Consider the following 26098-nt stretch of genomic DNA (forward strand, 5'->3'; position numbering starts at 1 on the left):
CCTAGTAGAGATATTATAATACTGGCCAAAAAAACTGTTAATATTTAGGATCAAGTGCTGTAATAAAAAAACAAAACAAATAAAAGAAGCTTAAATAAAAGTTTCTCTTTCACAAAAATCCAGATCAGGATAGGCAAGGCTTGGTATGGCAGTTCTGCTCTAAAAGGTCCACATACGCCTTCCATGTCTATTTTTGCCATCCTTAGTATGTGGCCATTATCTTCATGGTCCAAGATAGTGGTCTTTGCATCCCCGTTTCATGGGAGAATGAAGTAAGTGTAGAAGGACGGGCAAAAGAAAAGCGGCAGCAGTCTCTTACGGAAGGTTCTTGAAAGCTTATATCCTATTGGCCAGAATATCAGTCATATGGCCACAGTGGGCTGCAAGAGAGGCTGGGAAATGTAGTCTTTATTTTATTTCGAGGGGAGAAAGAGACCATAAATATTGAAGAAATATTGACATATTGACTGTAATCCTTGTCACAGTCAGCAACTGTTTCAAACTATCTTTATTATCCTCAAGTTCCCCCAAATCACCTTTTGTTCTCCCATTTTTTCCCTATCTTTCTTCTTCTCCATGGCATTCTTTTTCCTGCCTTAGCATTCATAAGCCTATGTATTTTCTGTTCCACTTTTCTTTCCATCTTTATTTCTCATTGTGTCTTTTGTGTATGTCATGAACATTCCTATTATTTTCCTGCTATTTTGCATTTACTAAGGTTGAACTTTGTGCATAAAATGTCATTTTCTACAGGTTTATAAGTCCCAGACTTCATCTCATTCAAATTTCAAATGTAAGTTATTTGGAAAAGGGCTCTTAGAAGCTTCAGTTTGAAACTGTTCTCTTTAGGTCTTCTGTAGTCTTGTAACTCAGGCTGCCTCATATTAGATCTCCTTATGCATATTTCTATTCTCATCAGGATGTGAGTTCAGGGAAATCAAAATCTGTATCTTACACAGTTTCATATCTCCTTCTAGAACAGTACTCTGCACATTTTAAGTATTTGATTAGTTAATATATTATATAGAACTGTATAATATTCTTTAAATCCATCCACAATTGTTACTGTAAATGATCGAGTGTTTTATAAAACCTATATAAAGAGCTGTGTGCTATAGATTAGTTTCTGAAATTTTAGGAGTAGAATTATATAATTGAATCATTGTAAAATATATTTGGGGACCACAAATTATAATTCTATCATAATTCTTCTGTAGAGCCAACTTCACTCCTCCAATTTAAGTATTTTCCAGTTAGGATTTCCAAATGCTTAATTTCCTTAGAGTGAGTACCATTTTACTTGCCTCAAAAAATAATATTTCAGATGTAGATATATAGCTTTTTAAGAATTAGATTTATTGAGATAATTTATATACAATAAAATTCACACTTTCTTAGGCATACTGGACTCTACTAGTTAATTTTCTAAGATTACTACAAATTTGAAGCTATTATCTACTTTCTACATCTCTGAAGGCTTATAATTTTAATGATCTCTGAATATATTCTAGGGACAAAATAGTAGAAATCTCTTAACTGAAGGGAAACTGCTTGGAAATCTTTAGTACCAAATGAACTGTTAAGACTATGCTTTATATGATGAGGGAAATAAAATCTCAGATAATGCTTTTAAAATTTAGTTTCCTAATCATTTTTAAAATTTTATGCTTTTCCAAAAAGTTATGGTAGGAAAAAACCACATCAGGCACAATTTTTTGTAATAGCTTTATAGGCTGATTAACATGGTATAACATATTTCCAAAGACTGAAGAACTGAAAGAAAATATAGAATGATATCTACTAATTACAATTGCCGTAAAATCATATGTTCATGGCAAAATATATAATTACCTTAGCCCTGATAGTATACTTTTTATACATATAGGCAAATACTGGAAGTATTGAATCCTAGTAACAATGCTTTTCGATGCAAAATATAGAAAAAATGCAAGAATTATGAATACTTCATCTAGATCCAATCTCTAACTCAAATAGGTATATTCCATTCAGTCTAGGGTCAATCTGTCTAGAAATTATGATAAAAATTGAATACTGGATGAGTATCTAAAAAGTTCTCCCTCTATTGGGTATTCAATAAGCAGGTACAAGTGTTCAAGTTCATATGGAAACACGATAGTGGCTTTTCTTGAGGAATAATAGTTGTGTTCAAATTATAATATGGTGCCATTTTCTTGTTCTCTATATAGCACTTTTGAAAAACTAGAGAATGATGTTAACTTTCATTGGTAGGACTCTGTAGTTCTGCCTCTAGCTAAATTTTTGTGGTCCCCTGAAAGAGCACATCTTTCCCTCAACATTTACCATCTTTTGATTTTCTTATCTGGCTGTCCCAAATCCCTCATGCAGCTTTTCTTTTCTCAGGTCTGCTCTCACTGTGGCAGGATCCAGATGCTTGCCTCCTCTAAACTAAAATTTTAACTATCAGGTTGAAAGTAACCATATAAATTAAATCCCCCAACCTGTTACTGGAGAAAAGCTCAAAAGGTCATCTCCCTGAGATGTTTGAATTAAAAAAAAAAAAAAAAAGGAAAGGACTCTTTAGGCATAAAGTCTTCATTCAAGGTAATGAAGTTCTATTTGTAGAATTTAAAGCACAATGTCAAGTATGATTGACTTTGTGGGGGATGTTGGACTTAATGCATTCAGTCCATTCCCTTCCTCTTGTCAGGATATTAAAGATTTCTGTAGGAATAATACATACCCTACCTTTAAAAATTTTTTTAAAGCTTTTATTTATCTTCAAAATAGGTGGGGGGCTCCATCCCAGGACTTGGAGATCATGACCTGAGCTGAAGGCAAAGGCTTAACCCAGTGCCACCCAGACACCCCTTAACATTTTTTAAAAAAGCTATTCATCACAATTTCTTTTTCATAAAGCGTTTTGATCCAATGATAGCTTACTCTTAGAATGGTTTTTTGAAGGTGGCAGTACATTTTGGCATTCACTTAAAATTAATGAATAGAATAGAAAGATTAACACATTGAAGGAAATTAAGGGCAGAAATTATCAAAGCAATGTGAATCCTCTTGGCTAGAACTCCTCAAGCCAATTACCTAAGTCCTTGATTTGTTCACTTTTGGAACCAAGTCTAAAACATTTGTCTAGAGGGCGTAGTCTTGAAGTGCGGCCGGGAAGAAACTGATCAGGAAAAACACAACAACGAGATGAAAAAGTAGAATGTTTCCAAGAAGGGATGGGGTTTAAGGGTGGAGGCAAGAAAAAAATGCGATCGTTCTTCACTCATTGAACATTTATTTTTTGCCTCCCTCATGCCAGGGCCTATTTAGAGTCTTCTCCGGATGGGTGCCACTAGTCAACAAATTCCGGATTCCGATTATCTCAGGAACTTGAGTTGCCCTCACTTCCGACCTCCTCTCACCAACTGCCTCGAGGCAGGGTAGTAGGCATGGGATGGGGAGGATGGGAGAGGCGATGCCCGCCTCGCGGAGCACAACATCTGCTGTGTTCAGCCGGGAGCGTCTGTCAAGCAGTGGGAGGAAAAGAGCTTGGAGCCACCAGCCCACTCTTAAGCAAAAGTCGCCTGAAACGCTCCCCTCCCGCCCTCCGGGCTTCTGCTGTTTTCTTTAGGGAGGTGGTGCGGAAAGGCAACTTTTGGGAACTTGTAAGAGAGGGGTGTGGGGCGAAGAGGGATGAGTATGGAAATGCGACCCCACTCGGTCCCGGCGTAGGACTCCCACGCCGAGATCAGTCGCAGTGGGCGCGCAGGGCTCGGTCTGGGGCGGGAGTCCGGTCCCCAGCGGCGGCGGCGGCGGCGGCGGCGGCGGCAGCGGCCTGCCCGGCGGGGTGGGCGAGGGCGCCCCCCAGGCGCAGTTCCTCGTCCGGCCTCGCGGGGGCGCCGGCGCAGCCGATCAGGTGACCGAGCGCTCGTCCTGGGCTGCGGGAAGCTGCCTCGTTCTCAGCCGCCGGAGACGCCGCCGCCGCCGCCACACCTAGTGGAGGAGCCGGGGAAGGCGGCTCGGTGGGGGCTGGGGCGGAGAGCGCCGGGGGTGGGGACGGAAGGGCGGCGGGCGGAAGGCAGGAGGCTGCCGGGGCGCGGGCTGCTGCGGGGTAAGGGACCCCGAGGCGTTTGCCGGGGTTCGCTCTGTCACCCGCGTGGGATTGGGGTGCAGGGGTCATGGGCGCTCTCCCCTGAGACGGAGGTCGCGGGCTGGGGGGAGGAGGGCCCGAGAGAGGCTGACGCGGAGGCCGCGGGCCGGTGACTGGGCGCGAGGCGGCCGGCGGCGGCGGCGCGGCAGCACCACCACCACCACCACCACCACCATGTCGCGCTCCGTGCTGCAGCCCAGTCAGCAGAAGCTGGCGGAGAAGCTCACCATCCTCAACGACCGGGGCGTCGGCATGCTGACTCGCCTCTACAACATCAAAAAGGTGCGCACGGGCCGGCGAGGCCGCGGCGGGGGCGTCGGGCAGGCGGAGGAAGGACGGGAGGCGGGGGAGAACCGGGGGTGGGGGGCAGCGGGCGGCGCCCACGGCAGAAATCACGGCAATGCAGCGTCAGGCCCGGCCCGACCCGGCCCGGGGTCGCTGAGATGCGCCGCGGCCTAATGCGGAGTCCCGGCGCCTCCCCCCGGTGGCTGGCTGGCCGGAGGCAGAGAGAAGCCATTTCCCTGCTCCCAGCGGTGGGATCCGGCCGGGCGGGCACAGGGTGAGGGGCGCCACTGCCGCCCCCTCCTCTGCGCCCCCGCCCCCGGAACGGGGTCAACAGGAAAGGGAGGGTAGAGGGGGGGCAAGATGGGGGCGGGGAGAGCATAGGAAAACTTGGGTGTTCCATAACTGAGGCTGAATGGTAGGAATCTGGCGGAGATGGTAGCAATTTTTTCTCAGTTTTTGGTTTGTGAATGTGGGAAGGGAATTGCTAATCAGGATGAACCCCGCATCTCCACTCGCCACTTTAGATTGCTAAATAAAAGTCGTTTGAGAGCATGCTGACAATTTGGAATTATTTCATTTTGAGGGTGGAGAGGAGGGGGAAGTGAGGGTGGAACCAATTTTCTTCTGAAATACTTCTGGGCTGTGAGTCACTAGAACAGGAATAACAACCTTCTCTCCCATCCCTCTTTACTCCTCCTCATCTTAGTTTTTCCAACCTTTATAGTGCCGAAACACCGTTTCTTAAAGTTCGGTATCGGTACAAAATTAAAACTGTAAATATGTTGCTATTATTGCTTGTTTATAACATTCAAGAAAAATTTGCTTAGTTGTAGCTAATAGGCCCATTGAAAGTCTTTAAATGGCTTCAACAGATTAAGAAATGGAAGACTGAGTTGGAGTTAAGAAAAATAGATGTAAAGATAGAGTATTAATTTATCTTAAGAGAAAACGAACCAAAATTTTTTTCCTTTTAAGGCAAGGTTAGTAAGTTTCATAGAACTTGGTAAAGAGAAAATTAAAGAGATTTTTGGGTACAGTCTACATCCTTTGAGTTTCCAATGTGTATTTGATGTCATGTCTTCATAATTATTTTTTGTTGGCTTTTTAATATATCATGAGTATTTCCTTTAGCTTAACTATAGTAGAATTATAACGTGTGTAAATTAGGGCTGCTGAAGAAATACTTTTTTTTGAAGTCCATATAATGAGGTTCAAGTATAAAACGGATTTATTCCAACAATTTGATGTAGCTATTGAAATTTTAAAGGAGAAGACTGTCCTGGCTTAATAGTGATAGATTTTGGGTAAGGATGATTTATGTTCGTGTTGCTTACCTGAAAGATTAGTTTGCCTCTAAGCACAGTAAAATCTGGAGAGTAACTGCAACATGTCTGTTCAGTTTGTTACATCTTATGTGGCAGGAGCTCAGTATCGTTATAAAGAAGCTCTCTGCATTTACCCAACAGCCTTGGTTATAAATTTATGTAGTTGCAAAGAACTTAATTTTGGTAGTATTACTTACAGGTTGTATTGACCCCAACTTTTTTGTGAAGTTATGCTTCTTAACAAACTTTGAAATTGGTTCCTATATGAACTTTGTCCAAAAAAACGAGCAAGTCAAGCAGTACTAAAAATTACTAGACCTGTGGTATTGTGGTTAAACGAAATGGTTTTGATGGTTTTCAGAAGAGGAAGTGAGAGTAACATCAAAAGTGATTTGGCTTTTTGGGCACAATTCCTTTTTAAGCATGCATTTAAACATTTTTATGGTATAAATACAACCAAACGTTACCTATTTCACCTTCATAAAGTACATAAGATTAAACTAAATTTTAAGCGTTTCAACTCTTATTATTTCAGTTCACAGCCTTAAAAGCATATTTTTTCACTTCCTCTTTTGAGAAACTTTAGTCTTTTGTGCTACTGAGCCACTGAAATTTAAAATGGATTGAATATGATTATTACATCCAAGTGTCAGATATTTTTGAGTTATTGAAATGTTATATTTCAGCACTTAACACACAGTTTATTGAGGAATATTTTGTCTCCCTTCCCTGGTTGTAAGTTCCCTCTGGGCAGGGAGAGTGTTACTCATTTTTGAATTAGGAATACTCAGGGAGGGCCGTTACCTGGTCCACGAAGTCTTCGGTTAAGTCTTGTTGAATGGATGAGTACACAATTTATGTTATATTATGTGTATGTATTTAACATATGAGTGTGTGTATAATCTTGGTCTAGTTTTAATAATAGCTTTTGGTTTGCTCTCCTTGTGTAATTTTGCATACAAACGCATCAGATAGATTTTGAATCTTTTAGTCTATAGAGTTGTCTGTAAGACTGGCGTATCTTCCTGGCTGGCTAGGGATTGAAACATTTGTTCAAAAATCTTGCCAAAAAAAGTGAGTAAGATTCATTCACCATGTGTTTATAAGGTTCATGCAGTCTGCATTTTTATGACAGTCTGAGCTACCTAATCTTTTTAATCCCAATCTCTTACAGTCCTCAAAAAACAAAACAAAACAAAACAAAAAACCCACAAAAAAACCTTCCACTACATAATACATGTCTACCAACCAGTTACCACATTTTTATTAATGCATGTGTGGATTTGATTGTCAGATCCGATTGCTCTGTTTCAGTTGGAAGTCTGCATGGAAATATTTTAGTGAGTATATACAATGAAAATACTTAAGTGACCTGAGTAAAATAACTTTGTAAGTTACTGTAATCAAAAATAATATGCTTTAATGCTTATTACAAGCACGTAACATGATTGTTGAAAATGTTTTGCTTTTTTAAAGAAAATTTCATCAGTTGAAAAATTTTTGAGATCTTAATATGTACAGATTATGGAAATTTTAAGGAATTTGTAGACGAATCAGGGATGTGGAACACATGAAGGAGGATTTTAGGGAAAAGACATGAAGGTGGTAGGTAGTTTTACTTTAAATTTGTTTCTTGAATCCTTAAAAATTCTGTTTTTTATTGAAAATATGTCATTTTCCAGACGTGATAATACTACTCACTTATATGTTGATTTTTAACATTTTCCAAGCTACTTTTATATCTGTTACTGTGGCATGGCAGGCAGTGTGATTGTGGCAGTGTGGTTGTGGAAGTGGAGTACTGGGCCAGGATTTAGAAGACCTGTATTATAGTCTTCAGTCTGTCACAAAGAGTTTTGTAACATTGGGAGGTGTCTTGACTTCCCTGAACTTCATGTTGTCCTCATCTGTAAAACAGGGGAAAATTAACTGTAAAAGGAATGCTAAAGTCCATTCTAGCTCTGATTATCTTATCTTTACAAGTGGAAGTCTTAGCCCATTTTAAACAGTAACTGAACTCAGTTTAGTTTTCTATAATACAGAGATGGTAATCCCATCTCTGCCTACATCATGGGATTGTTTATGAAGATAAAGACAATAACAGTGTGAAAATAGTTTAAAACTTCTGTGAATGTAAGATAGTATTTATTTAGGAGTCTCAGCAACCTTTTTGGGGCAATCTTTGTTTTTTCAAAATTTTACTGCTATTAGCAAACACATTCACAAATACCAAAACATTTTTGCTAAGTTCAGAAAATATATCTATTTTGTTTTTTGTTTCCTCTCTTTTTCCTACCTGTCACTTGCGTGAACTTGATAATTCTGTACCAAAAAGGTTTCAGTTAATGCTTGCATAATTTTTCTTGTTACATTATTGCCTTAATTCTAAAGGACAAAAGAAGAGAAGACCCACCCAGCTATTGCAAACTTTTTTTTGAATGGCATCTGTTTGCAGGTTTCAATGCACTTGCACTTGTTTAAAAAAAAAAAATTTCTCATTAGAGGCTATTTTTCTTTTTTTTTTCATAGTCTTTTCCCCATGATTTTGGATATATTTATTTTATGAGGAAAAAATGAGTAGAATAGCAGTGTAAAAAAATTGAAGGTCCTTAGCTAGTATCTGCTTATTTAATGGAGGGGGGGAAAAGGGTGTGTGGGAAGGGTGCAGTGCAAGGTAAAGGGAGGGAACCAGGTTTAGTTTTCTCTTTCAGTGTTGTTTCTCTTCATTTAGGGCGTTATTTTGTCTGTTCCTCAATCAGGAGCAGAAACATGCTCCAAAGATGGGTTTGTAGCAAATTGTAGACTAGTAAGTATTATTAGTAGGAGATTTTTTTCTCCCCGGTGGGTTTTCATTATTAGGAGCCTTAAACATGGTAAGAAGGAAACATCTCTCCATAAATCTGAATTAAATAATATATATTACTTATTTAAACAGATCCTCTCATGTCCACTTGTAACTTTATTTTTCAGGAAAGCTGCTTGTAAAAATGAGGATTTGATAATTTTTTTTCTTGTTATGTTGGATGGTAGGCTGAGGAGATAAAGATCACTGAAAAATACTTAGGAAAAAATTATTTTTATTTTTTCAAGTAGCAGTGATAGATTATCCTTTGTGGACTTGTTAAATAACTTGTCAATATTAAGCATTTTTAATTAGTACAGAAGGAATACATGTTTATTTTTTTAATTTTTTTAATAATAAGGAATACATGCTTATTATCAGAAACTCAAACATAAGAGAATTGTGTTACTTCAGAAATTCTTTGCCTGCCCTTCTCCCATTTTTAAAAATAAGCCTTATATGCTTACACCCTTTTCTGTACAAATGCTAACATATGTGCATGCATATTTTATTATATTTTGATTAAATTAGACTCTTCACAAAAAATGAAGCAGCATGGTGCAGTTTACATGTAAATGAAATTAGGGTCGTTAATCTATTGCTTGTATACTTACACCGCAAGAAAATTTTAAAGGAATGAACATACTTAGCTAGCTATATCCAATATGTAAAAAATGAGGAAGCTCAGATGAAAAAGTCTGTCGGGGTTGGAAGTTATTGTCCTTACTGGTTATGATGATTGAAAATCTAATCCATATTCTTGTTTGATAATTTCCTAGGAATTGTTCGCATTAAGTTAAATTCCAGCAGTAATTTTGGGTCAGCTCCAGTAGTTGTATACTTTATATGCTACTAGAACTAAAAAGTTTCATCTCTTTATTTTCCAGTAAAACTAATGCGTAATGAAATTAATGCTAGCTGCCATTTTATTGAGACTTTACTGTATACTGTTTGTATTTTTCTTTAATTTGTCCTTAGATCTATGATGTACTTATTTATAGATAAAGCAGTTGAATTTGGAGAGGTTAAATAATTTACCCAATTCCCTTTTTTAAAAGTTTATGTATTTATGTTTTAATAATCTCTACAACCAGTATGGGACTCTTCACTCATGATCCTCAGATCAAGAACTGCATGCTCCTCCAACCGAGCCAACCAGGCGCCCCTGTGCAATTCTTATTCTAGAAAATAATAAGAATTTAGGTTGGCACCTTTTTTTTATTGACCACTAAGTATGGTTTCTAATTTAATTATTTTTGCCATTGCTTTATAGTCATTATTGACATTTTTGTGGTAGATATAATTAGATTTTGAACACACAGTAACCTTAAAGAAATATGCAGTTTTTTCTTTCTTTTCTTTCTTCCTTCCTTCCTTCCTTCCTTCCTTCCTTCCTTCCTTCCTTTAAGATTTTATTTATTTATTGGACAGAGAGAGACACGGCGAGAGAGGAAACACCAGCAGGAGGAGTGGGAGAGGGAGAAGCAGGCTTCCCGCTGAGCAGGGAGCCCAATGTGGCGCATGATCCCAGAACCCTGGGATCATGACCTGATCCGAAGGCAGACGCCTAATGACTGAGCCACCCAGGCGCCCCAGAAATACGCAGTTTCATTACAGAAATAATTTTTGGTTTTATTGTACATTACTTTGTATGAACTTTTATGGATTTGCATGAAAAGATCATTGAGATCATACTATCAGTGTACCAGAATGATTATTAAAAAAAAAAAAGGATTTATTTGAGAGAGAGTGCACAGGGCAGAGAGTGAGGGGTAGAGAGTCTTAAGCAGACTTCATGCTCAGCATGGGGCCCCATGTGGGGCTCCATCTCATGACCTGAGCTGAAACCAAGAGTTGGCTGCTTAACTGACTGTACCACCCTGGTACCCCCCCCATAGTGATTATTATTGGAGACTTCTGTTTAGCTTTATAATGTATTAAAATGAGAAATAGTTTAGAATTAGGAATTTTAAAATTCAGTTTATTCAAAAGTTTTTGGAGAAGTATATTTTGTTTTTGCTTTTCATGTTCTGTGCATTTTTTCTTTGTGATTATTTCTAAAATTTAGCCCCTGCCGTTAAAATATAAAAATTGAAAGCACTAACCATATAAACAGTACTAAAGAAATAGGAAATTTTGTTTAAATTGGGGAAAGAGTATTTATAAAGCGGAAGGGAAAAGTGTGAACTAAAAGAAATAAGTAGCATTTGTCTTTCCTAATTTTAAGAACACATGCAGTCATTTCCCCACTTGAAGGTATATTTTGTTCCAAATTAAATTTGGATTTTTTTTATTTTTAGAGAGAGTGAGTGTGCAGGGTGGGGGAAGGGGATGGGAGGGGGAAGGGGCGCAGAGGGAGAGAGAATTTTAAGCAGGCTTCCCACCCAATGTGGAGCCCCACACAGATTTATTTATTTATTTGAGAGAGAGAGCAAGAGAGAGAGTTCGGGGAGGGGCAAAGGGAGAGAGAGAATCTTAAGCAGACTCCCTGCTGAGTGAGGAGCCCAACCTAGGGCTCTGTCCCAGGACCCTGAGATCATGACCTGAGCTGAAATCAAGAGTGTGATGCTTAACTGACTGAGCCACCCAGGTGCTCCTACATTTGGATTATCTGATGTACTTTTTCATTTTAAATTTTACATAAAGTTAAATGGTAACATTTTTACATTGAAAATTCTGTAACATGAAATATAAGAAATGCAATTAAGAAAGTCCACCAGTAAGTTTGTTTCTTTCTCTCTTGGGGAGAAATTAGTAATTAGTAAATTAGTAGTACTCTTTTCTATTCTCAAAATGTGTTTTTTTGTTGACTGTTTTTACTATTGCCTTTATCAGTAAGTGTCGTAAAATCTTCTTTTCCTCCTTTTAGGAAGTTGCAGTACTATACTTAGACTTTGATAGATTTTTTACTTATTCTAACAGTAATGAGACAATCTCCTGATTAATCATTTCATCAAATAATATGCTGCAATGTTTTACTTAAATAAGTTAACAAACTTCATAAGCTCTTGAATTGCTAATTTGTAAGTAGGGTTGCACATATGCTAATTTCAAAGAAATTTCTTGTTTTAAGTAAGAGCCTGTTTTGGAAAATACTTTCTTATTGCATAGTTGATTATTTTAGATACTTGATAGTGATAAAACTGCATTTTAAAAAGTATTTTGTAAGTCATATGAACTATTCTTTTAGTTAGTCCCAAATTTTGAGGGTTTCTTTTTCATTCATGTGGTTACTCCTCATTTATTGAATGTCTTCACAGACACTGGGGAGACAGATAAGTGAAGATGCAGTCTCCAATGCCAAGAAATTCACATTTTAGTAGGTTGAGAGATTTACAGATATTTTACCTAAAATGTATTTTAAGTGTGCTTATGGGAGTCTGGAGAAGGGCATTGAAGATTCTGTCCTGGGTAAGAAGAGAGAGTGACTTTTGTGCTTGATTTTGAAGTATGAATAGAAGCTTCGGGTAGGCAGTGACAAGGTGTAGTCAGTCATTATTTAAGATTTCAGAACTTTGTTTGGCAGAATATATAAAGATATAAAATATATAAGGTTATAAAAACCCTAGTAATGTCTAATGTCCTCCTTGCTGGCATATAGCTTCCAAACTTCTCTATCGTTTTACATACTTGTAGTATATTCTGTAGCTTGAGAGAGCTAGGTTCTAGATAAAGCTCTGATACTATCTTTTAAACTTTGGATAAGTTATTTAACTGTTCTGGGTTATAGTTTCTTTATTTATAAATTGAGACCATTGGTTCTTAGCCAGGGATACACAACATAAGCATTGAAAAATGTTTTTAAAAATATATCTGTATCTTGACCCAAACCTACTGGGTAAGAAAACCCCTGAAGTGATTCTGATGTTAAGAACCACTGAAGTAAGTAAAATGTAAGTTTTTAATACCTCTGATTTCTTTCTCAGGTAGTTATTCATGATAGTGATATAATTTTGTTTTCTGAGGTAAAACTAAATTTCTGTAATGCTGGGCTACATGTAGACTTTCTACTAGCAAAACTATCTACAGAGTACTTATTTGTTCTCAGCTTTTGTTATGCTCTAAGCTATATATTTTTGTTTTCTAAGGCCACGTGTTAATCTTTTTGATTCTAATTCCTGAAATCTTAAATAGATATTCCAGTTCTCCCATGGCTGTAGAATACTCGTTAATTAACTTTAGAAGGTTGAGTGAGTTTATTCATCTAAAGTGCTAGTGCGGTGCCTGGCACAGGAGTAAGAAATGAGTAAGTTTAGGCTGTTGTTGTTAAATCTGTTTTGGGGGCTTAAAATAAAGTGGACATTTAATAAGTTCATTTTTTTCCCCTGTTAAATCCAGCTCAAGACTATCTTTGGGAAACATTTCTAAACTTCCTTTTTTACTCTCTGACATTATAGTTTGATATCTACCTACTCCAAGTACAAAATAAGTATTTGTATTTCAGGAGTGTATTCTTCAGTGGGACTTTAAAGAGCAGCTTTTTTATTTTCTTTATTTTATTTTATTTATTTATTTTTATTTTTATTTTTATTTATTTATTTAGTAAAGTGGAGCCCAGCACAGGGCTCAGACTCACAACCCTGAGATCAATACCTGAGCTTAAATCAAGAGTCAGATGCTTAACTGCCTGAGCCACCCAGGCGCCCCAAGAGCAGTTTCTTCACAACAGTAAAAATGTGGCCACATGTGATACTTGAGAAAACCTATAGAACACCTTTGTTTTATAAATTGAGATTTTCTCTATATTGCAAGCTGAAAAATGTTTAAGAGCAATAGTGACATATACCTCTTCTTGTGAATTGAATAGTAATTAGTAACTCATTTGAATCATTAAAATTTTTAGTAATTTCGAAGTATATAATGCATTGAAATACTTGTTAAGTTTGTGATATTCCGGGGCGCCTGGGTGGCACAGCGGTTGAGCGTCTGCCTTCAGCTCAGGGCGTGATCCCGGCGATCTGGGATTGAGCCCCACATCAGGCTCTTCTGCTATGAGCCTGCTTCTTCCTCTCCCACTCCCCCTGCTTGTGTTCCCTCTCTCGCTGGCTGTCTCTATCTCTGTCGAATAAATAAATAAAATCTTAAAAAAAAAAAAAAGTTTGTGATATTCCCAGGATTTGTGCTTAGAAAGCAATAACCATTATATATACACATATATATGTATGTATATGTGTATATATATATGATATATATATATAAATTAAGTTGGCTATTATTGGCTCTAAATAACAGGTAGTTATTGATGAATTTGCATTAATTTTAAAGCATTTCCAATAATTCCAGTATACTTTACTATGAAGCCTCTTAATCTAAATTTTAGCAGTGCATTGCTTTTTTTTTTTTTTTCACCTACCCAAGCTTAAGGGGAAGTTCAAAGCAGATTGGTTGGTCAAAATACAGGTGATACACATGAAAAAACAAAATAATTGGAAATAAAGCCACTAATATGAGAATTTAAATCTCGTTTTGCTCTTGATAGATTTTCCAGTATTTATTGAAAATTTGCATTGTATTACTCTCATTTGAAAAATTAGAAAATAAAAGAATGATAGGTAAGTTGTTTTCTCTAGTCCATGATTTTAGGTGATGTCTGTCCTTACTCTAGGCATTAATGTCAGCTAATTTCCTTAAAGACTCAAGGGAGAATCTTGGTCCTGGTATGCTTTTAATTTTGCAAAACCTGCTTTAAAAACTATGGTTTTTCTTGTTTATTAAGTAAAAATTGAATTCCTGTTTTTAGCATAAATTGGTCACATTTTGCATTTTTCTCTTCTTCCCTGACATATTCAGATAGGGCTAATTTCTTTCTTGTACTCTCAAAAATAGCATTCTTACTCTGAACTCTGGAATTTTGTTCATGTTTTTTCAATTACATTATTGTATTTAAAAAATTGGTTTGTTCTACAGTATTTTGGCAAAGGAATGTGTTTTATTGCTGAGTTAGACTAGGACTTAAAAAATAAAACTGATGAAACTAAGCAGATTTTTCCTTTGATAGTAATTACTCCAATGAAAGTTTTGAGCGGTTGAGGTATTGAGAGAATGGAGCATGTTTTTTTAGTTTTTCTGAGCGTATATTTTTTAGATAAGCATTTTTAGTGTTTTGGAATCTTTAGGTGCTCACAGCTAAACCTTGAGCAAGTCACTTAATATTTGACGCTCCTTTCCTATCTGTTGAGAGATGCTTTAGACAGTTTCAAAAGCATAGATGTTTTTATACACAACAGGTGCCCAGTAAATGTTCTTCTTACTCCTCACTCTTGGGTCTTTGTTTTCTTTTTTCTTGATTGTTCCTTAATCTTTTATGAATAGATTGAGGACTGTTTCTGTATTTGATTTTTGTAACATCATGGTAAGTTTTTGAAAAAATAGGTAGCATTAACCATGTAAAGTTAATCTGTAGTATGTAATCTTATGTTTGACAGCCGGGGGAAAGGACTTGGGAAGGGGTTTTGGTGGTAGATTGGCAGAAAAATTTGTTTTAAACTTATACTTTGAAATCACGTAAAGTCTGGTCTTGAGGTTTCTAGTCAAAGATATTTATTTTGTGGCCTGAATAAAATATTACATGGTTTTCTAAAACATCTCTGTTCTTTATTTTTGGTAATAATACTATATTTATGTTTTGTGAAAAAAATGAACTTGGAGTTGTTGATTGATAATACTGAGTTAGAATTGGATAAATGAAAATTTTACTTTGATAATTGGGAACTCACTATAGATATCCATGTGTTTTGAGAAGTTTTATCTTAAAAAATAGGAGATGATTATTCAGAACTTATTACGTATTTACATACCAGTCATTGGAATAAGCACTTTATGAGCATTTTGTCTTTTAAAAATCTGAACAATCTACCCTGCGAAGTAGGTAGTATTAGTACCCTTAATTTTATGGATTAAAGAACTGAGGTTCAGAGATTAAACAACTTGCTAGGAAGGCATCTGGGCTGTGCTCTTTGACTCAGAAACAGATTTCTTAATTATTGTATTTAAGTATTCCCTTTAAGATTAAAGTAGTTTTATCTTCCACATTAAATAGTCATAACTTTGTTGAATTTAAAGATAAGTAGACTGTTCATAGAAAATAAAATTGCAATTGTGAGAACTGGAAATTTAAGTACATAAATATTTAAATTTCCTTTAGATCTTCCGGAATTTCAAATTACAGTATTTTATGTATTATGAAAGCATGCTGAGTCAAGATAAAGTGAAATACATGGTTTTGGGGTTGTGGTTTTTTTTTTTTTAAGTTCTGTGGTTCAGAAATGGTTTCCTTTTTGTCTAATGAAATAGCTCTTTTAGCCAATTATGCAAAAAACTTTTTTTTTTTTTCCGTAGGGCTTGTAAGGTTCAGTTATTTAGATGCAATTTTGCCCTGTACTCACCTTTTTTTTTTTTCTCTTTTTCTTTTTTGGTGTGGGGAAGATAGAAGTATTCAAGTTTGTTTGATTTAGGTCTTTTGGGTAAGCCTTTCTGACACGCATCAATCTAAAATTTATTAATAACTAAGTATAGTAGTATATGTAGTTTTCTTAAATGTGGCCCTTAAAAGGATGATACTTTTGAGAGTGAAAGATTAATTTTATGTAATATTGTAGTTATAGTAGGATGAGGTAGAGTTTCAGGTGTACCAACTGCAGACAATGATTTTGAAATATAGGTTGTTATTTTATGATGTCTTTGTCCTCTGTGTCCTGAAAATGAAATGCTTTGAGTAAGAGTGGAGAAGAATATTAATTTTTATAAACTGAGACATCTGGTTAGTTGGAATTTTGCTGTTCTGCTTTGGTATAGGAGGAAACCCTTGTTAACTGAATTATTTAGTATGGCTTTTGGCAGATGTTAACTATACATAGATGTTAGCTTTTAGTCAACTCATTGTTTTTTTTTCTTGATCTTTTTCTTTTTTGCCTGAGTGTTCCTTACACAGTGTCTCTGTTGGTATTAAGTAAATAAATCAAGCAGGTTGATTTCAGAAAAAGTAAAATAGGGGCTAGTGCCTCTCTCTAGTATCTATGAGCCATGTATGTATTGGCATTTTTGAGTGCTCATGGTATTCCAAACATCTATGCAAACTGCACGTGTGCTTGCATGCACACATGTAATGGGCCTAAAAACTTTTTAGGGTTAATTGCAATTACAGATGGAAAAACTGAGGCACAGAGGGGTAAAATCACTTGCTTATAATTATGCAGTTAAGAAGTGATGGAGTTAGGATATGAACATGGACAGCCTATCTTAGAACTCATGTTCTTAACTACTAGGCTTGACTCTTTCTATAAGTACAACATATTTGGCATTTAGGAAACAAATGAAGGAAATGTGTGATTGGAAAAGGGAATTGTAGTCATTATTGTTAGTTCTGTATACTATGATAAAGACTATTTTGCAGTTACTATTCATATGAGATTTTACTTGGGTAATTAAAATTATTGAGGCTGTTATTGACAGCAGCTAACATTTTTAGAGCATTTTAGAGCACTTACGTGCTAGCCCTTATGCTAAATACTGTACATGGTTTATCTGTCTCTTTTCTAATCCTCATAATGACCCTATGAGGTAAGTACTAATTTCCCCACTTAAACATGAAGAAACAGACTAGGAGATATTTTGTAATATATTCAAGGTCCTATGGATTGTAAGTGAAGATTGAAACCCAGTAAGTCTTATTCTAGAGTCTGTGTTCTGCCTCCCAGTATAGTATATTTAGACATGGCTCATTGAAGCAGTGTGGAAAAAGGTAAATCAATTCCAAGTAAAGATTATGCAATCATTTATTTTTCCATTGAAATGAAATTTCATTCTTTTTGTTTCCAGTGTAAGAAGGAAGAGTTCCTCATATATGTACATACATCTATATATTTGAAAATACATATATGTTAGTTTTCAGATACTTGATTAAATTCTTATACAGTGAAATTTGTGATCATGGGAATGCGTATGGTAGTCTATCATATTTTCATTATTCGATAATCACTAATATTGTTAGAATGGATAGGTAAATTTTTAAATATTAGAATATGGAAGATAAAACATATCATTAGAAAACTGAATGTAATAAGAAAAGAAAAAACTGAATGTAATTTGGAATCATTTTAGGATTCTGCACCGCCTCAGGCATATTTAGGGAACTTGATTTCATTGTATCATCGGTGTAAGGAAATGCTAATCTGTAGCTATTGCTATTTGGACAAATTCTTAGTTTGTGGTTCTTAGTTATTCTTATTATATAGTATATTTTTTTGGGAAGTGGATTAATTGGCAGATTAGTTTATGAGAAATAATATTTTAAACAAATGATAGTCTACTCTGAGGAAAAGTCAGATGTATTCTAGTATTTATGATGTTGAAATGGAATTTGCATAGTTGCCTTGTGTCAATCTGGTTAAGGATTATGAAGTTCTAAGTTTCTTAAGTTAATTTTATCTACTTATGTTTGAGCGTTAAGAGAATTCTTACTGCATTCCTATTTCCATTTGGAAAATGCAGGAATGTTTGCATTGATTTTTATACTTTGACTTGGAAGGGAGTTAGGTGATATTTGAAAAGTAGTTTCAATTTGAGCTGAAGTGCAAAAGTCATCCAATAACGATTTATTTTTATTCTTGGCTACCGTTTCTTTTTAAGGTATGTAAAATTTCACTGACGGTTTTGCTCCTTTTTTTATAGTTGCATGTAGTCTTCATTTTTCCTTCTAGTATTATTTTAAGTTTATTTAGAAAGAGCACCAAGAAACTGACATGGTTGTACACTTACACAGTAGTATTTAAATATATATGAATAGTATAAACTCTATAAATCTATTGTTTACTAAACTCGCTACTTAGAATACCTTTAAAATTGTAGCACCATATAGTTCTAATCTTGTTTTGTTATTCATAGTCTGCGGTGCATAAGTTCTCTACTGAAACGTATGTCATAGTTTGACAATCATTGTTTACACGTAATTTTCTCTCTTTTTATTACAATGCTTCCCCAGCAAGGACAAGTTTGGAAGGTTTGCAAAGCTTTTCACCTTCCCTCTGCCCGCTTGCCCGCTTTCAGATCAGTTTCATGTTTCATAACTTCTCTTTCTGCAATTCACAACATAGCCATAGTAAACAATGAAAAAAACATTAAATTGCAATATGATATTTCCTCACACATAGTAGAGAGATAAAACTTTTTCAGAGAACACATTTTTTTAAAAAAAATGCAATGAGAAGTTAAATAGCAATGTTATAATTTTCGTAATTCCCTAAGAAATATCATCTCACTAGCACGCAGTTAATTAAATGTCACATAACAAAACACTGAATAGTATCGATTATATTTGGTATTGCTAATAGTTCAGATAAAACGTTCTTTCTAATAATAATATTTTACATTTGTATAATGCTTTACAGTTTACTACAGGGAATGCTGTATGGCTGATGTGGTCAAAATGTAAACATTCCCATTTATTCTGTGCTTATGAGATATAGAACAGATGTAGATTCCTTGTTTGAAGTGCTGCTGGTATGATGGAAAAATACTGTTGTAACTCAGATGTTCAGAGGAATAGGCAACACACTTTAGTACTATAAAGAAAATTTTAGCAGCTTCCAATTCTTTTGAACTAGGGCTCTTGTATTAAAATGTTTAAAGTGAATGAGGAAAACATTTTGGAGAAGACATTTAAACATAAGCTTTTATTTTATAACACTTAGAAAGAAACATTTCCAGTACTCTTCTGAATATTTAATTTTGTAATATTTTATTAGCTTCAGATGAATACAATCCTACCTCAAACCAAGACTTTTTTTTTCTTTTTCTTTTTTTTTTAGGTTTGAGCTTTTTCCTTCACTGCTGTTCTGCGCTAACTGCTTTGAAACTTTCCATGCATTTTTTTCAGTAGAAGAACATCTCTGTACTGTCTCCCATTGCATATTTCAGCTGTGACAATCCCTGCACTTTGCCTATTCATTTTATCACCTGCTCACCAAAAACAATAAATATCTCTAATTTCTGATTACAGATTTGCTATTACTTGGTTTTAGAACAAGGATGCATTTCACTTTTTTATTACTGTTGTTTTATAGGCATGTGGAGATCCCAAGGCAAAACCATCCTACCTTATTGACAAAAACCTGGAATCTGCTGTGAAGTTCATAGTCAGAAAGTTCCCTGCTGTAGAAACTCGCAACAACAATGTAAGTCATAGAAATTTTTATATTACTTGATTTTAGCCATCTGTAGGGAAAGTAATGGTTAGTATAATGGTCGAAGTAGTTCTTATTTGTCTAATTCTTTATATTTTGGTATACCAATTATGTACGTTGATTAAGGGCTTTTAGGAACAATATTCTTATCTCTAAACTGGAAAAAATGACTCTGAACTGTATCACCATTTTATAATAGAAAACATAAAATCTTAGTTTCTTACACACTTCTCTTTCAAGTTGCAACAGAAAGTAAGGTAATAGAAATGTATATATTCCAAATATTTGCATGACTAGTTGGGGAATTTTTCCTTATAGTCATAAACTTTATTTTGAAATTAGTAAATGTCTTCATAGAACTTGTGTGGTTTTTTAGTAATTAGCTGTGTTTATTCTAAGATACATTTTTTTTTAGTATTTTTATAATTGAGAAAAACATTTCTGAAAAATAATATAACAAGGTGATGGTGTAGGATCTTTATTTTTCCATATTACTTTCTTCAGATGGGATAGTTTTTCTTAGTATATAAAATACAGTCATATTCAGAGTCTTCCTGATGTGTTTACATAATCTTTTGGTAGTTCTTTATAATAATTTCTATAAATAACTAATTTTCAAAAATTAGCTAATTCTATCTCAGTGTGGTCTTTTCATATAAATTTTGTTGACTTGGAATCTTTCTGCATGTCTTCTCTGTTTCAATTTTTTTCTTTTGTAGTCTCATGTTATAATCTTTGCTTTCTTTTTCTTTATGTACAAACTTAGTCTAGAAATTTCGTCTTACATATGGTCTCTGTACTTTTCAGAAACTGTTTAAAAAATATTTTGTCATCTTTTGTTTTCCTTACATTATGTATTGAAGATTCATATTTAACCTGTTGATATCACCTTTACTTAAAAGCATTTGTAATGTGAAGGGAAGAACACCAGTCAGAATTAATAAAGTCTGATAAAGTCCTTTTTGAAGAATTAAAGTCTGTGTTTCTTGTGAGTACGGGCTAATAGAGGTCTTTCTTTGTTTCATAGAAGATTGTCTTTTATAATTGGTATATTAAGGTATCACAATTAGTTCCTGATTACAAAATGGGTGATGATTCAAAGTACACCCTTCTTAAGAACACCATTATTTGTGTGGAGAATTTTTTTTAGTTATTGACATTTATTAGCTGACTCATCCAACATAATATACTCACTCTGAATGAGAGATATTCTGTCCTACATTTAGTTTCATTTATACTTCTTTTTCTCCTGGCTCATAAAATCTCTGTGATATGAGCGAAGAGAATCATTTAAGTTTAATTTGTGTGTGTGAGTATGTGTGTGTGTGTGTGTGTGTGTGTGTGTGTGTGTAAAGTTCCATGTGAAAATAAGCATAGTTCCTAAATATGAGGTCTTTTTAAAGAAAATTAGCAAGATCTGATTAAATACATGTTCACTGTTTTTGTAACAGTAACATTTTTTGTTAAAGAGTAAATTCAGAATCTTTTCTAATTTATGGGGCAAACTTTATAATAATGTTGCTGTTTTTTTTTAATAATTTTACTTCCATTCTCCATTTCTGCAGCACAAAATTGATTTTTTAAAATAACAGTTTTATTAAAGTATAATTCACATACATATAGTTTACCCACTTAAAGTGTATAATTCAGTGGGTTTTTAGTATGTCCACAGAGTTGTGCATCCAGTACCACAATTTTAGAATATTTTCATCACCCCAAAAAGAAACCCCAGACCTATTAACATTCACCCCTGCCAGTCCCCCATCCCTAGACAAACACCTACCTACTTTCTTGCTGTATGCCTATTTTGGAGATTTCATATAAATAGAATCATATAACGTGGTCTTTTGTGACTGGCTTCTTTTCATTTAGCATAATGTTTTTAAGGTTTATCCAAGTTGTAGCATGTATCGGTACTTCATTTCTTTTTATTGTCAAAAAATATTCCATTGTGTGGATATATCATTTTATTTATCCACTCACCGATTGATAGATGTTTGAGTTGATTCTGCTTTTTTTTTTTTTTTTTTTACTGTTATGAATAATGCTGCGTGAACATATATGTAAAAGTTGTTGTGTGGGGGCGCCTGGGTGGCACAGCGGTTAAGCGTCTGCCTTCGGCTCAGGGCGTGATCCTGGGTTATGGGATCGAGCCGCACATCAGGCTCCTCTGCTATGAGCCTGCTTCTTCCTCTCTCACTCCCCCTGCTTGTGTTCCCTCTCTTGCTGGTTGTCTCTATCTCTGTCGAATAAATAAATAAAATCTTTAAAGGAAAAAAAAAAAAGAATAGAGTTGTAAAAAAAAAAAAGTTGTGTGAACTTAACGTTTTCATTTCTCTTGGATATGTATACTTAGAGGTAGAATTGCTGGGTCATGAGGTAATTTTTTGTTTAAACTATGAAGTCAGTTGTATAGTACTGTTGAATATTATGCTGCTTGTAGAATTTACTCTGGTTGTTGTGTTTGCAGAGTCTGAGTTTTGTCATATAGCCTTTCCAACTATTCCGTGTAATGCTATTCTGTTGTTTTTTTGCCTACTGAAGTACTATGTACTAGGTATTTATGAAATTTTGTGATCTCAGTGTTGATCTGAGCCTGCTGAAATCCTGGTGAGAAGTTCCTGGCAAATTTGGATTAGGAAATGAGAAATGAGTTCAGTTTTGTTATTTTTTAATTGGAGGTTTAAGGACTGGAAATGGTAATAGCATCTGGGAACGATAGAAACTTGCAGGTTTCTGGTGGTTAGGTATACTGAAGAAATGGTGTTGATATCATAGTTGGGTTTTTTTCCTTCGTATTTGGGTCTTTGGGTCATTGTATAAATATGTGCTACAGAGCATGCTTACTTTATCTCATGGATCAGGGAGAATTACTGGTTAGCACTGTTATTGTTTTGATTCAGATAAGCACGACTTGTCCCCAGTTTCAGAAAAGGCAATCATAAAAATATTGTTTTGGTGAAAATTAAGCACAGATTTATTTTGAAGTTTTCATGATTAGATTCTTACGAAAAGGCTACTTATGTGCTCACAGATAGCTGGTTATGTGGTATTCTAACAAAGGGAGGACACTGCTGACAGATATAGCCAGATTGGTGCCTAACATAGTTTTAACAGTGATAATGTTGGGCTCCGTTGAGTCGATTTTACTGTCTTGCTCGGGCCCCTTTGTAACCTGGTAGAAGCTTTTGTACTCTCCCAATTCTGGATTTAGGGAAAGTCTGGATCAAGGAATGGTTTTATTTTGTTTTGTTTCATTTTTTGTTTTGTTTTGCTTTGTTTTCTGAGTCGTGATTTTGAAGTAGATGCCCCATAGGCTTCAAAGCAGGCTGATTAGGTAAAAGTCAACTGAATAAAGTGATACCGGTTTTATAATTGTAGCAGCATTTACCGAGTATCTAATATGTGCCAGGCTATGTGTTTTAATAATTATTTTTCTTATTTAATTTTAGATTAAGGAAAGCATTTCTGAGCTGAGAGATTGTCTAATTTATCTATAACATGGTATTTTCTAGTATTTTGAAAGTGTGACTGCCACATGGGTGTATAATTTGTTTCCCATAAGTTTTTTATGAGCATACAGAGTGAAATCTGTTATTTTCCTGGATAAAGAAAATAGAAACTTCTTATTTTTTTAACAGGTAAAAATTGTTTGTCTAAGAAATTCTAAGGGGCATTTTAAGGAAATATTCAGGTGTTTGTATGTTAAAACATTTCTTATGGAATATTTTTCCTAAAATAATTTATTTTCCCGCCTTTGTTCCTATGTTGTATTTCCATCTAAAAGCTACTTTGTGTTTCTTAAAATAGTAAAAATACCTGACACAAAGTTATCATTATAAGATTTGTTTACTTACTGTGCATTTTACTGTAAAATTTTGGATTTCATTCCCAAATTAATGGAAAAGTGATATAAATTACTGCCCTATATATGTTGAATCAGGTTTTAATTCTCTAAGAATGAAGGCATTGTTGGTGAGGAGAGGGTCACAAAGTCATACAGGGATTCTGGACTAAGATACAAGCCATTATTGAAATAATTAGAAAATTAAGTTTTCAAACTTAGAAGAATATTTTGTGTTATAGGTGTATTACTTATCTCCTCTCTTAAGGACCATGGTATTACCGGGTACTATGTAATAAACTAAATTTTTTAAGTAGCTTACTGCATCACTTAAGGAAAGACAAAATAAAGCAACTCTAATAATGTTGATTGTGAGACATAGCTTTAGAATCTTTTTTTAAAATTTTTTAAAAAAAGATTTTATTTATTTATTTGAGAGAGAGTGAGAGAGCACAAGCAGGGGGAGCAGCAGAGGGAGAGGGAGAAGCAGGCTCTCTGCTGAACACGGAGCCCAATACAGGACTCGATCCCAGGACCCTGGGATCATGACCTGAGCCATGCAGGCACTCCTAGAATTTGTTTTTAAACACCATTTTATTTCAACTGCTTGGTATGTAAGAGGCAATAAATAAATGTTTGATGAGTGAATAAAATTTCCTTTATTTAATCATTATTTTAAATTTATGTCAGAATCCAAACTTAGCAGTAATTTTTAAATTTCATTGTTATCAGCTAAAAAATAACTATCCTTTTTATTAGAGCTACACAAATGCATCTCATTAATGATACTACTGAGAGTAAATTGGAATAAGGAGTCCCAGCTTCTTAAAAACATAAATGTGTTTTGGGAGTGGGGCGATGGTATCGAGATTGGGGCTAGGGAAGCCCTGATACATGCACTGTGGTTAAGTTTGGAAGGAAAGGGTAAGGAAACTTACTTGTTTCTAGCTAGTATCTAAAAAGGCATTTGTTGGCTTGTCATGGTTTCCATTATGATGTGGTAGTTAAGAGGATGGACTTTGGAGCCAGTAAATCAGAATTTGAGTTCTGGTCTTTCCACCTAATAGCTGAATGATTTGGGTAAAGTCATTTCACATTTTTTTTTTTAAAGATTTTAATTTATTTATTTGAGAGGCAGTGAGTGAGCAAGCGAGAACACAAACTGGGGAAGGGGCTGAGGGAGAGGGAGCAGCAGACTCCCGGCTGAGCAGGGAGCCCAACACAGGGACTTGATCCTGGAACCCTGGGATCATGACCTGAGTTGAAGGCAGACGCTTAACCATCTGAGCCACCCAGGCGCCCCAAGTCATTTCACATCTTAAAGCCTCTTTGTTCTTATCTCTAAAATGATGACAATACCAATTCTCAAGAAACAGTTTAATATCTCCTGAGTACTTACAGATTTGTGTGACAAATTGCTTTTGAAAAATGGAAGCTGTTACTTACATTACCTCTCTGACTTTTTGGTCTCCTTCATTGGCTTTTCTTCTAGCTGCCCTTTAAATGTGGGTATTTCTAAATGACTTCTCCTCCTCCACCACCCCTGCCTGCAGTATATATATATGAAAACCTTTACTTCATGGCTTCAACTAAGTAATATACTCTCTTCTGTTTTCTGGGTTGTAGATCTGAATTCCAGCTACCTTTTAGACAGCTGCACAAGTTAAATAGTAAACTTTGTATCCAGTATTGAACACATGATTATCCTCCATTTTGTTTCTCTTCTGTGTTTTCTGTTTTGAGCCATCATCTTCCACTTGGTTACCTAAACTAGAATTTTCAGAAACCCCTTTGACTTTTATAAAATGTCAAGTTAGTCATTTAGGCTCATCAGTTTTAATACTTGTCAGTTTTAATAATGTCTTGAATTTGTCCCTTTCAGGTCTACATCTCATCTTCTGCGGGGAGAAATGCTATGATAATCCAAACACTGCTTTTCATGCCTTTTAATCTCTCCTCCTGTTGCCACCCCCCTATTCCCCACACTAGGGGAGACCAAACAGAACAAAACTGATTTCTCTGTGGTAACTCACACCTCTGTTTTCCTGGCCCAAGCACTCATCTTTGAATCCTGTTGACTAGGATATAGTAGGCCAACAATAATACTTTGGTTTTAAAAGGAATTATCTTATAATAAAATAATGTAACAGTATTTTTTTTACTTTTTTTAAAAGATTTTATTTATTTGTCAGAGAGACAGAGAGAGTGCACAAGCAGGGAGAGAGGCAGGCAGAGGGAGTAGCAAGCTTCCCATTGACCAGGACCCTGGGATCATGACCTGAGCCAAAGGCAGGTGCTTAATGGACTGAGCCACTGAGCCATCCCATTGTAACAGTATTTTGATGGTATATTTTGTTATTAGTCTATATGTCTCTCTCTATATCTGTATATACCCTATGGAAAATTAAAGAAATATAAAATTGAGGAACAGTGAGAACTAACTTATCTATTCTTTTAAAAAGGTATCATCAGCATTCATTTAATATCTCTTCT

The 26098-nt window shown here is 35.4% G+C and overlaps 1 protein-coding gene across 1 annotated transcript in view; it reads left to right on the forward strand.

Moving 5' to 3' along the window:
- The first annotated feature begins 4288 nt into the window (after positions 1 to 4288).
- NCKAP1 (NCK associated protein 1) overlaps positions 4289 to 26098 on the forward strand; it is a 99612-nt gene continuing 77802 nt past the window's right edge. The window contains exons 1-2 of the mRNA XM_040643154.1: positions 4289 to 4411; positions 19642 to 19752. Coding sequence (XP_040499088.1) covers positions 4304 to 4411; positions 19642 to 19752 — 219 coding nt within the window. The 5' untranslated portion in view covers positions 4289 to 4303. The remainder of the gene's footprint in view (positions 4412 to 19641; positions 19753 to 26098) is intronic.

Source organism: Ursus maritimus, unplaced genomic scaffold, assembly GCF_017311325.1.
Source record: "Ursus maritimus isolate PB19 unplaced genomic scaffold, ASM1731132v1 scaffold_1, whole genome shotgun sequence".
NCBI classification, from domain to species: domain Eukaryota; kingdom Metazoa; phylum Chordata; class Mammalia; order Carnivora; family Ursidae; genus Ursus; species Ursus maritimus.